Below are 12,074 nucleotides of genomic sequence, written 5' to 3'. Positions count from 1 at the left end.
CTCTTTTTCTCTCTCTCTCTCAACACCTTAGATTTTTTTTACTCTATTCTCTTACTCACATGGTTCTGAAAAGTCAGATGTAATTTTTTTGATGTTATTGTAGATACGTAGTTTCCCCTTACCCTGTATTTTTAGTTTTTTGTTTTCTTTTTACAAATGATATGCCTTGTTTTAGTTCTTTTGGCATTTATCCTGCTTTGGTGTCTCTGAGCTCTCTGTGATTTGGTGTCTGACATATATTTTGGAGATATTATCAGTGATTATCTGTTCCCCTCTTCTTATATTCTCATTATTCATAGTTGTACCTTTTGTAGTTATGTCAGTCCTTGAATAATTTTTTTCATTTATAAATAGGTCTTTTGCCCATTTAAAAAATCTCTTTGGTTTTCAGTTTTGGAGGTTTCTATGGAGATGTCCTCAAATTCAAAGGTTTATTTTTTTCATCTGTGTCTAGAGTCTACTTACAAGCCCAGCCAGTCATTCTTCATTTCTGTTAAAATGTTTTTGATCACTGACATTTCTTTGTAGCCTTTCTTCGGAATTCCATTTCTGCTTATATCGCCCATCTGAATATGTAATAAAATATAATCTATTGTAAAACCTAATCAAATTGATATGGAAGAGGTAAGACATAGTATTGTAGATGAACATTTTGATTCTGAGACATTTGTTTTTAAATATGTTGTTGGGGAAAATGTGTATCTTAAAATTGTGGAAATTGTGGTGTTCTTTGAATCTATCATTATAGTTTACTTTGCCCAAATCAGCTTAGAAATAAATATAAATAACTTAGAAGAAATAACTACAAGCATAAATTTTGGAGATAATAGAGAAATACTAATTCTACATGAGTACTCTTAAATGGGATTCTGAAATTATTTTTTGCTTTACCAAATGATAACCCTGTGTTACTTGAAGTTTTATTTTGGTAGAGATCACCTAGTTAGTATAGTCATGGTCCATATCGTAAATATTTCTTAAACATATGAAATATAGAGAATAAGTTGGTAAAATAGTAAACTTAATTGTTCCCCTTTAAAATGCAGTTTTTCTACCTACTAACTCTTAACTCTTTTTTGGAAACTTCCATAAAAACTTTGATAAAGTTTCTTGAAATAATACCTTGGTTTTGAGCAAGATAGCATGTGTCTTCTTTATATCCAACCTTAGAGGATGTCACATGTGAATTAATTTAGAAGCTTTGGTCTATAATTTCAGTATAAGTAATCCAAGAACTGATAGACATCTGTTGACATGACAGAATTGCTCATAACTTAGTTTTAATTCAGAGGGTTTCACATAATCAATCTCAAGAGTTTAAAAGTTTCAAAAAAAAAAAGAATTTGGTAGGAAAAAATTTATTTTTAAGTGAAAATGTAGCTTGTTAGTTTTTTAAAAATTTTAATTTGTTATATATGATAGCAGAATGCATAACAATTCATTACACATATACAGCACAACTTTTCATATCTCTGTACACAAAGTAGAGTCACACCATTCATGTCTTCATACATGTACTTAGGGTAATGATGTCCATCTCATTCCACCATCTTTCCTACCTCCATGCTCTCCTTTGCCTTATTTATAGTTCATCTAATCCTCCCATGCCCCTCCCACCACATTATGAATCATCATCCGTAAATCAGAGAAAACATTCTCCAACTCCATCCATTTACCTGCAAATGACATGATTTTATTCTCTTTTATTGTTGAGTAATATTCCATTGTGTTTATATACCATATTTTCATTCATCCATTGAAGGGCATCTAGGTTGGTTCCTAAGTTTAGCTATTGTAAATTGTGCTGCTATAAACATTGATGTGGCTGTGTCCCTGTAGTATGCTGTTTTTAAGTCCTTTGGGTATAGACCCAGGAGTGGGATAGCTGGGTCAAATTTTGGTTCTATTCCTAGTTTTCCAAGGATTCTCCATACTACCTTCCATATTGGCTGCACCAATTTGCAGTCCCACCAGCAGTGTAAGAGTGTGCCTTTTCCCCTACATCCTAGTCAACACTTATTATTGTTTGTATTCTTAAATTCTGACTGATATGAGATGAAATCTTAGTTTGATTTTCATTTCTCTAATTGCTAGAGGTGTTCAACGTTTTTGCATATATTTGTTGATTGATTGTATATCATCTTCTGAAAAGTGTCTGTTCATTCCTTGGCCTATTTATTGATTGGGTTTTTTTTTTTTTTTTTTTTGTTGTTAAAATTTTTGAGTTCTTTATATACCCTAGAATTAGTGCTCTTATCTGATGTGTGTGTGTGGTAAAAAATTTTTCCCAGATTGTAGGCTCAGGCTCTGTATTCACCTCATTGATTGTTGCTTTTGCTGAGAAGAAGCTTTTTAGTTTGAATCCATCCCATTTATTGATTCTTCATATTAATTCTTGTGCTATAGGAGTCTTTTTAAGGAAGTTGGAGCCTAAAGAGTATTTTAAAAACAATGTATATATGCCCTTCTCATTCATCCATGTTGTCACAAATGGCAGGATTCCCTTCTGCCATAGATAGACAGTTTGATAGATTCCACAGTTTCTTTGTCCATTCATTCATTGATGGATATTTACCTTGATTCCAAATGTTGACTGTTGTCAGTGGTGCTGCAATAAACACAGGGGTGCAGAATTTCTTTGACATAGATTTCATTTTCTTCAGTTATGTCCCCAGTAGAGGGATTGCTGGAACATATAGTGTTGTAGGGACAGAGGAAGCAGGGCACCAAAGATAGCAGGAAATAGTTTTATTTGGAGCCTGGTTCAGAGGGTACAGCTTTAGCTATAATCAATTAATCCCCTGAACCGTGAGTTCAGGAAATTTCAGAACTTTATATCCAGCATGTAAGGGGAAGAAGGGCTCAGAAGTTCACAGTATGCAGAAGTTCACATAAAAGCAGCTTTTTCTTTCACTATTCTGGGCAAGTTAACCCTTCAAGGACAACACCTGAGAAGGGGAGACCTTCTTCTCTCCTTTTTTTTTTCTTCTCCCTGCCAGCTGTTACCATGGAGCCTAATTGGTAACTTCTTTTATCTTAGAAATGTAGACATCTCTGTGAAGCTCCAGCTCAAGGCCAGAGGCCTTGTTAAAGGATTTTTCTCTCTCTTTTTTAAGACCTTTATTTCATCCGTTTATTATTATATTTTTAATGTGGTGCTGAAGATCGAACCCAGCGCTTCACACATGCCAGGCAAGTGCTCTACCACTCAGCTACAACCCTAGCCGAGGATTTCTCTTTTTATTATCACATTTTGCATTTGTAAACACACTTCTACAAACTACTATACTGGATATATGTTTGTGAAAAACTAGTAAAGGGGCATTCAGGACCTGGAGTGCTGATTTCTTCCAGGCCAATGGCCAAGTAAAATAGAGCAACAGGGAAATACAAAGTTTACAGTGTTTTATTGGGTTGACTCTTTTGCTGATAGTCCTAAAATCAATTATGGTGAAGATTTCTGGAGAAGCTTAGTTAAGATTTCCTGTGGAGGAGGGGGTGCCATTACAATAGTCATTCTATTTTTATTTGTTAGAGGAGCCTCATGATTATTTTCTAACCATATTTATATTTCCAACTGTGTAAGGGTTCCTTTTTCTAAATCATAGCTAAACTTATTTTTTATTCTTTTGATAATAGAAATGTTAACAGATGTGAGGTGATAATCACATTGTGGTTTTAATTTGCATTTTCCTTCTTGATTAGTGAGGTTTAGCATTTTTTCTATGCTTATTGGCCATTTGTGAATCTCCCTTTAAAAAAATGTCTATTAAAAGGTCTTTTTTTTTTTTAAGAGAGAGGGAGAGAGAGAGAGTTTTTTTTGAATATTTATTTATTAGTTTTCGGCTGACACAACATCTTTGTGTGTATGTGGTGCTGAGGATCGAACTTGAGCAACATCCCCAGCCCTTAAAAGATCTTTTGACCATTTTTTTAACTGGGATTTTTTTTTTTCTATTGAGTTGTTTAATATTTTGAATATTAAGTCCTTATCACATGTATGCTCCGAAGATATTTTCTCACATTCTGTATTTGTGTCTTTGTTGATTTATTTATTTTTATTCCCATACAAACACTTTTTTAATTTGATGTAATTCTTCATCTTCTCTGGACCCCCCACCCCCACCTTTTTTTTTGCCTTGGTTGCCTGTGCTATTTGAGGTCATATCCAAAGTCATTGCTATGACCCAAGCATGGAGTTTTTCTTGTTTGTTTGTTTTTCTTAATAGTTTTACAGTTTTAAGTCTTACATTTAAATCTGTAATTCATTTTTTTAATACAGTGTGGGCTATAGGTCTACTTTCATAATTTTATGTGCAAATACTCAGATTTTAATAACATTTATTGAAATAACTATCCTATCTTTAATGTGTGTTCTTGACATCTTTGCTAAAAATAAATTTAATTTTTTGTGGATTTTATTTTGGGCCAATCTATTCCATTGGTCTTTATGTCATTTTAATGCTAGTATGTTGTTTTCTGTTCTCGGCACTATTATAGCTATATAAGATATCTGAATCAGGTGGTATAATGGTTCCTGCTTTGTTCATTTAAGATTTCTTTATTTGTGGTCTTCTGTGGTTCTATGTGAATTTTAGAATTATTTTATCCATATCTGAAAAATGTCATTGGAATTGTGATAGGTATTGCATTTATGTCTAGTTTTTTTTTTCTTTTTAAGGCAGTATGGTCATTTTTATCAGTATTTTCAAATCCATAAACACAGGTTTTCTTTCCATTTATTTGTGTCATCTTCAATTTCTTTTTTAATTGTTTCAGAGTTTTATTGTAGAAATCTTTAACTCCGGGTAAATTTATTCCTAAGTGTTACTCTTTTGGTAGCTACTGTTAAAGGTAACCTCCCCCTCCCCCCCATTTCTTTTTTGCGTAGTCCTTTGTTAGTTCATAGAAATACGACAGCTTTCATGTTTTTTCTAAGTATAAAATCATGTCATCTGCAAATAGGCAGTAGAAATGATGAGAGTGGACATCATGTCTTAGGTTCTTAGAGAATGTTGTAAACATTGTGCAGTTGAGTATGACATTAGCTGTGGGCTTGTCATCCTTTCTTTTTAATTTCTTGGAAGAATTTCAGGAGAATTTGTTTTTAATTCTTTAAATTTTTGGTAGACTTTACCAGTGAAGCCATTTGGTCTAGGACTTTTTTTTGTTGAAAGGTTTTTGGTTACTGCTTTAATCTCCTTACTATAATTATAGATCGTTTTATGTGTTGGGGCTGGGGTTACTAGGGTTTGAACCCAGAGGAGCTTTACCACTGAGTCACATCCCCATTCCATTTTTTTTAATTTTTTACTTTGATACAGGGTCTCGAAAAATTACTCAGCCTGACTTGAACTTGTGGTCCTCCTTCCTCAGCCTCCCCAGCTGTTGAGATTACAGGTGTGTGCCACTGCACCTGGCTAATTATAGATCCTTAACATGTTTTCTTTTTCATCATTCAGGCTTCATAGGTTATATGTTGCTGGGAATTTGTCATTTAGGTTCCCAATTTGTTGCCATACAGTTATTCACAGTACTCTTTCTACCTTCCTAGTAATGTAAAATAGAATTAATTTTTAATTTTAGTAATTTGAATCTTTTTCTATTCTCTGTCTAGATAATGGTTTGTTAATTTTGTTGATCCTTTTGGATAACTGACTTCTTATTGTTATTATTTTTTTTCTATTGTTTTTTAAAATCTATATCTGCACTAACCTTTTTAAAATTTCCCTCTTTTTGATGACTTTGGGTTTAATTTGCTGTTCTTTTTCTAGTTCTTTGTGGTATAAAGATAGACTCTTGAATAAGATCATTATTTTAATGTAACCATTTTCAACTATAAATTTTCTGTCTTAACACTGTTTTCTGATCCTGTAAGTTTTGATATGTGTGTTTTCATTTTGATTTGTCTCACTATATGTTCTATTTTCTCTTATGATTTCTTCTTTGACCCATTTATTATTTAAGAATGTGTTAGTTAATTTCCAGTAGGTATAAATTTTTCCAGTAGGTATAAATTCATTATGTTACTGAGTTTTAGTTTCATTTTGTTAAGAAGGAATAAAAATTTGATTTTAGTCTTTAGTTTTTGTTCTTTGTGTTTTTTGTTTGTTTGTTTTTGGTACTGGGGTTGAACCCACAGCACTTTACCATACCACTGAGCTGCATCCCTGGTCCTTTTTTTATTTTTGGTTTCGAAATAGAGTCTTACTAAGTTACTGAGGCTGGCTTTGAATTTGTAATCCTCCTGCCTCAGCCTCCCTAGCTACTGGGATTACAGGAATATGCCACCACTCCTGGCTCTTTTGGATTTATTAAGACTTGTTTTAGTCATTCCTGAAAAAATGTCTTGTGTGCATTTGAGAAAATTATGTATTCTGTTGTTGGATTCAAAGTCCATTTTTACCCATAATATAATAACTACAAAGCGTACATCATGTAACCAAAAGATTAGATCTAGCCAGATGCATTGGTACATACCTATAATCTCATGGCAGGAGGATCACAAGTTTGAGACCAGCTTTATTGAAAAGTTTTTGGTTACAGCTTTAATTATGGATCTTTTTATGTGTTTTATGTGTTGGTTATTCTATTCATTATTGAAATCAGAGTATTGAATTTTCTATTATTATAGAACTATTTCTCCCTTCAGTTCCATCAGGGTTGGCTTCATGTATTTTTAAAAATATATTTTTTAAGTTGTATATGGACACAATATATTTATTTATTCTTATTTGGGGCTTAGGTTAGAACCCATGCCTCACGCATGCAAGTGCTCTACAACTGATCTATAACCGCAGCCTGGCTTCATGTATTTTGAAGTGCTGGTGTTTGGTTTATGTAGGTTTTATGTCTTCTTGGTGAATTGATACTTTTACCAACATACAGAAAGTCCTTTGACTATCATAACAGTTTTTGACTTAAGTTTATTTTGTCTGACAGTAGTAACATGGTAACTCTTTTAGTTACTGTTTGCTTGGAATATCTTTTTTCAATCTCTGCTTTCAACCCATTGAGTTCTTAAATCTAAAGTGAATCTAATAGATAATATGTAGTTGGATATCTTGTAGCAGTTTTGTCCCTCATTTCCACCAGTTCTGTGCTGGGCAGTCAGTCCTCTGCTAATAGAGTGGGCATGGCTGGGCATGCTTAAGCTTAAGGATCATCTCAAGGTAAAAGCTTAAGTTTTTAGGACTTCTCTGAAGGTAAAAGTCATAATTTCCAAAAAGACTTTCACCACTGTTTCTTCTGGGTCTTTAGGTGGTCTGTTGTAGCTCTTTACCATAGTCTGTGGCCCCAGGCTGCAGACTTGTAGTCTCCTTTTCATTTTCATAAATGGTTTTCTTACCACTTCTCCCACCTGAGATCCAAATTAGGCAAGATAATTGTTACTACTCCTTGCAGAGCTAAGACTGATTAAAATGTTAAAAGAAAGGTCAGCTCTTTTCCCTTCTCTTTGAAGGGAAGGAATTCATTCTACAAGGCTTTTGTTTTTTTGAGACCCAGACAAACCTATGGAAGAGTTGGAACAAGAACTCAGAAACATGCCAAGCTCTCTTTTGCCTATAACTTTTTCTCAATTGGGCATTTTTTATTGTTCCTATAGGTCTTTCGCTTTTTTAAAAATATACTTTTTTATTTTTTAGTTGTAGTTGGACCCAATACCTTTATTTTATTTATTTATTTTTATGTGGTGCTGAGGATCGAACCCAGGGCCTCATCCGTGCTAGGCAAGAGCTCTACTGCTGAGTCACAACCCCAGTCTCTCTTTCACTGTTTTTTATCACTCTTATAAGGTCAGTTCAGCCAATTTTGTTTTGTTGTTTCTATGAGGAATAAGAGCTTGGAGCTTCTTTATTTGCCATTTTGATGTTTACACTTGAATGTTTTTTAATTTTACAAAAATAATATAATATTATTAAAGGAAATTTAGAACACAGAGAAATGTAGAAAGCTTAAAACAAACAACTCCCTGTCCCCAGCACACTTCTACCATCGTTTTTGGATTCTGGCCCATGAAGGAGAGATATTCTTTTTTTTTTTTTTTTTTTTTTAAAAAAAGAGAGTGAGAGAGGAGAGAGTTAGAGAGGAGAGAGAGAGAGAATTTTTAATATTTATTTTTTTTAGTTCTCGGCGGACACAACATCTTTGTTGGTATGTGGTGCTGAGGATCGAACCCGGGCCGCACGCATGCCAGGCGAGCGCGCTACCACTTGAGCCCCAGCCCCGGAGAGATATTCTTATACTTAAACTCATTGGTATATGGGTAGATAAATTAGAAAATATTTTTTGTGATTTTAAGTTTTATACTGAGGTGCATTGTGATTAATTTTTCTTTGTATCAGCAATTTTCTACTTTTATAGCTACATTATTTCTTACTGAAGATATTCTTTTTTTAATAATAAATATTTATAATTTTCTAGTTTATTTCACTGAAATAACAATATATAATCCAACTAGAATTTTTTCCATGATCGACTTTGGTCTTTAGGAGTACATTACTGTTAAAATTGCCATTTATAGCATTTGGATACATTACTTTCTAATAAAAATAATTTTATTTTTAATAGTGGGATTTGCTATGCCATCTATCTACAGTACAGTAAAAGACAAATGGGGAAAATTATAGAACAATTATAAAAGAATCCTTGAATATATAAATTTCATTTAATTAATAACAAACTGAGGACAAGATACTTATTCTAATAGTGAGTTTTTGTAATATATTTTCTAATGTTAACTTTTCCCATCAAGAACTACTTGCATGAAGAAAATTTGTTTATAGTATTATATATACATTGATTAAAGTGGTTGAGTTTGACAGACTTCTCTCCTATTTCTTTTAGGTGAATCTGGACTGGGAAAATCAACATTAATCAACTCATTATTCCTCACAGATTTGTATTCTCCAGAGTATCCAGGTCCTTCCCATAGAATAAAAAAGACTGTGCAGGTATGTAGATTAGTATTATTAATTAATGATAAGCTGAAATAATGTTAACACAAGAGAGAACTCATGCTGTGCCTTTCATTCACCTAGAAGTAGGATGCAAATTTGACTTTAGCCAGTGTGTAAAGTGAGAAACATGACTTTCATAAAATTAAAAAGAAAACTTAAAAGTACAGCTAATCAAAGAAATTGTCTTGATTGGGACTTTCCAGAATTGTCCTGAGGACCCCTAGAAATGACACCATGACTCTCAGTAAATAACCTTAGAATTGTTCTGTCTAGTGTGGAAGCCCCTTGCCTCATGGGACTAGGTTTAAATAAATTAAAATTAAAATTAAGTTTAAAAATGCAGTTTCTCAATTGTAATAGATATTTTAATCTGTTATGTGCTCAGTAGCCATAGGTAGCTACCATTTGGAGTGGCACACATATAGAATATTTTAACCATTGCAGAAAGTTCTGTTGGACAGTGGAAAGAAAGAATAATTTAAAGAAAGTATTTAAATAACAATATTATACTGAATTTAAAGGACCATATGATGATAATATCATATGATAGTTGAATGGCAATAGCAATTAGGTAAGACTCCTGAGCTATATTTGGTTTAATTTAGCGATTATCAGTGTTTAATATGTGTCTAGATCACCTGGGGATCTTGTTAAATTAGTTTCTATTCTAGAAGGTCTGAGGTAGGACTGAGTTTCTGTATTTCTAACAAGATTTCAGGTGATGCCAATAGTGCTGAGTGGTGGACCACACTTTGTATTAATTATTCAGCAAAGCAGAGTCTAGGCTCTAGATTTTTACTTTTCAGCACTGCAGCCTCTTGAGCTTTTGAAATGAGAGTAGTCCAAATTGAAACGTTCTGCAACTATAAATTCTCCCTGGTTTTGAACACTTGTCAGATACCTCATTAATAATTTTTATATTGATTATTTGGTTCAGTGATAACATTTTGGAAACATTAGATTCAATATATTTATCTCTCTGATTTCTTGTTTTAAAGTGGCTACTAAAAATTAAATTTATGTGGCTCTCATTGTATTTTTATTTGGTAACACTGCTTTAAACTGTTGTTTGAAAAATTTGTTGGTGAACTGATTCAGTACTACACAGTACAAGAGCAGAGAAGAAGGAAGTGAACAGTTTCTGAAGCAGGCTTTATTGAGGTGGTAAAACTTAGAAGTGGATTTGGAGAAGTCATGATTATTTCATTGTCCAGATGGAAAAATAGTTTTCATAAGTTGGATAGAAACTCACATATATCAAACTGCAAGATGCAGTTTAGTAATTAGATTCCTAGGGAGTAATTTTTATGAAGTAAGATTTTTATTTTTGCCTTATTAAATTTTCTCTTAGTCTTAGTTTCCTTTCTTTTGGTAAACTTCATAGGGCTTGATTTAAAATTACTTGCATAAATGTTCTCTAAAAATTTGATCTCACATAGCTTATTTTGGGATCAACATTGAAAATTTTAATCCTAAGCAAAAAGATGAACTTAACATGTTAATTTTGGTATTTAAGTTCAAGATCAGAAAACTTTCTAAGTTATTGTTATTGTTCTAACCTATGCATATTGCCAGACCTATATTAACAATAAAAGTTAACGTTTAGTTATTATTTTCTGAGCACATTAGATGTATTAATTTATTTTATTAAAAAATTTTTTTAGTTGTAGATGGACACAGTATCTTAATTTATTTAGTTTTATGTGGTGTTGAGGATTGAACCCAGTCCCTCACATGCGCAAAGCAAGCGCTCTACCACTGAGCTACAGCCCCAGTCCTCTTACTTGATTATTGAAAAAAAATTTATGTAGTTGTAGTAATGTTATTCTCAGTTTACAAGTGAAGAAATTGAGGTACAGAGATGGTGATATGCCTGAGATCATGTAGTTGGTCAATGGCAGCGATAGAATTCAAAACCAAGCGGTCAGGTGCAGTCTATACTCTGTCAAACTGTATAGAGTATGTATCTAAACCTTAACTACTTAGTGAACTTAGTGAAATGGTACCTGAATGGATTAACCAGTTCTTTTTTTTAAATTTAACAAACCTTACCTTTATTTAAGATTATTTCTCTGACCAAGTTTTCTAAACTGGGTCTTATCCTGGGTATTTTATTATCTGTTTCAGAAAATTATGGTCTTTAAGACAACCAGTTCTTAATAAGTAGATTATTTTTTCTTTACTATTTCTTTCCCTTATTGGTAATGTTTAATCTTACAAATTACCACTTATGTTTTGGTTTATTTTGGATTTTCCTTTTAAATTCTGACACAGTGACATAGTTTTCCCAACAAGGCAGTTTAGACAAAGGCAAAGGGAGTTGATTAGTGAAGTCATGTCTTCATCATAGGTATATTATGCATGAAGGTAATTAAAAGAATATAGAGCCAGGCATGGTGTCATACCCCTATAAATCCCAGATACTAGGGAGGCTGAGTCAGGAGGATTACAAGTTCAAAGTTAGCCTCAGCAACTTAACAAGATTCTGTCTCAAAATAAAATATTTAAAAAGGCTAGGGATGTAGCTCAGTGGTTCAGTCCTCCTTTACTCTTTTTGGTATGGAGAGTTTCATTCCCTGTATCAAACAAAAACAAAACCTGCCGCAGTCTGGCTGGGCAAAATTCACGAGCCACTTATCAAGCAGAAATGAACTTTATTTTTAGAACACACACGCTGTACCACAAGAGCTCTTCAGGAATTCCCTCAGAAAACAACTGCCACCACCGGCTTTCCACAAGCCTCTCAACCCCCCCCCCCCCCACTCCTCCTGCTCTTGAGGCTGATTGGCTGGGTCGCATGGGCGGAGCCAAAAAAAAGTCCCCCAATGAGCAGCTCCGTGGTTTGAAAAGGCGGGGAAACAGCCCAATGGGTATCACCGCAGAGGAGCCAAGCAACTGGCAGCTGGAAGTTTGCTGGGTCCCCTTTGGCTGTGGCTCTCAACATCTCCCCCTCTCTGTTTAAACAACAAGCATGTGGCTTAGGGACAGTGCCTGCCTTAGGTTGTCCAATACTACATATAGTCCTTACCTGTCATCGAATGAGCTGACCTCAAGGCGTCAGCCTCCTGTCTTAGGTTGGTACCATTGCAATTGGATCTTACCCTTCATTGACTA

At 33.7% G+C, this 12,074-nt stretch overlaps 1 protein-coding gene across 1 annotated transcript in view; it reads left to right on the top strand.

The window, feature by feature from the left end:
- The window catches only part of SEPTIN7 (septin 7), a 104,033-nt gene that overhangs the window by 43,474 nt on the left and 48,485 nt on the right, over positions 1-12,074 (top strand). Inside the window, 1 exon segment of the mRNA XM_081287063.1 lies at positions 8,848-8,954. Coding sequence (XP_081143189.1) covers positions 8,848-8,954 — 107 coding nt within the window.

The sequence above is a fragment of the Spermophilus citellus genome, assembly GCF_964194105.1.
Source record: "Spermophilus citellus genome assembly, chromosome: 3".
NCBI classification, from domain to species: Eukaryota; Metazoa; Chordata; class Mammalia; order Rodentia; family Sciuridae; genus Spermophilus; species Spermophilus citellus.
This window is presented reverse-complemented; position numbering and strand designations above follow the sequence as displayed.